Source organism: Glycine soja, chromosome 12 (assembly GCF_004193775.1).
Source record: "Glycine soja cultivar W05 chromosome 12, ASM419377v2, whole genome shotgun sequence".
Classification (NCBI taxonomy): Eukaryota; Viridiplantae; Streptophyta; class Magnoliopsida; order Fabales; family Fabaceae; genus Glycine; species Glycine soja.
Window position 1 is genome coordinate 26,922,134 of NC_041013.1, and position 1,511 is coordinate 26,923,644.

The window sequence follows — 1,511 nt, forward strand, 5'->3', positions numbered from 1 at the left end:
TGAGTGTATATTTCCTTTTTTTTTGTCTTTATCTTTGTTAGTTTGTTATATATTTTTTATTTTATATGTTTGAGTTTTAGATGTGTAAAAAATAGAAATAGAAAGGTTTGCTATCATTCTTTGAATGCCATCATCTACCTTTAATGATTCACATCTAAATTGGTCCCTGTTTAATTAAATTAATTAGTTATTGCTTTAGTTTGATTGGATAGAAGTATGATATGTTTTTTTTTGGAAGGCAAATTATATATATGTATTAATATAGTCAAAAACAGTACAAGAGGTACTGGAAAAAGATGTTACAAAGCACCTCTAGTGCTGCCCTCCAAAAACCCAAGCTAACCCAACTAGAAGGCTAACTCACTCGGATTAACCAAAGGAATCTGAGATATTAGAAGACCATTGGTTAAAACTAGTGTTAAAGCCTTTTTCTCTAGCTTTTAACCAAGACCAAGCTAAGAACAAAGCATCTTCCATGACTTTAGATGAGTGAAATGGTTTTTCATGGAAAATGAGGAGATTCCTATGCTGCCATATGGTACTGGTTAGAGCAACCCACCATCCACACCATGAACTATGGTTTATGTGTGCTCCAAATCCATCACAGAATTGTAGAAAATGATCCACTGCAGAAGTTGGGAGAGGTCCCTGAGCCTGTACCCATGTCATCGACTCCCACCACAGGCCTACTATCCTCTTACAGTTAAAAAATAGATGGCCCACCTCCTCCTGTTCTAGGCCACAGAGGGGACAAACAGTGTCTTGGATGATCACATTTCCTCTTATGAGATTAGCTCTAGTAGGGAGCCTATCTTTAAGAAGCCTCCAAGTGAAAACTGCAGCTTTTGGGGGAATTTTCAATTTCCATAGTAATGTTGAGGATCTCAGTTCAGAGGCTGGAGTAGAGGGGGTTATCATTAATTTGTAGGCTGACTTTGTGGAATAAACACCACTAGGATCAACTTTCCAAGTCATGATGTCCTTAACATGCCTCTGAATATGTATAGAGCTGATTTCTTCCATAAAATTGACAGCTAGATCACTTTCCTGATCAAACAGATTCCTCCTCCATTTCAAGTCCCATCTCCAGTTATCTTGAGAGAAATTTCTCATCATTGAAATAAGGTCGGGTTGCTGTCTATTAATGAGAAACTACTGATTGTATTTCTGTTGAAGAGTAGGACCTTCCCCTAACCACTTATCTTTCCAAAAGCTGACTTTATCCCCACACCCAACCTTCCAGCTCATGCATTGTTGAAAAATGCTTTGATCAGACTGGTGATAAAGCTTTCTTAGGTCCCTCCACCAGTATGAATGCCCCCCTTGAACACGAGCTGACTGAAAATCAGACCAGCCTCCATACTTGGAATTGATAATCCTGGCCCAAGGTTGTTGCAGATCAGAAGCTAAGACCCATATCCACTTTCCCAACAAAGCTATATTAAATTTAGAGATATCTTTAATCCCTAGACCCCCCTCAGACTTGGGCAGGCATACAATCTCCCATTTTA

The 1,511-nt window shown here is 38.6% G+C and overlaps 1 protein-coding gene across 1 annotated transcript; it reads right to left on the reverse strand.

Moving 5' to 3' along the window:
- Nucleotides 1–369: 369 nt before the first annotated feature.
- On the reverse strand, nt 370–1,113 carry LOC114378902. Its single transcript, XM_028337488.1, has one exon. The coding sequence runs from the start codon at nt 1,111–1,113 to the stop codon at nt 370–372; it is 744 nt and encodes a 247-aa protein (XP_028193289.1).
- Between the last annotated feature and the right edge of the window lie 398 nt (nt 1,114–1,511).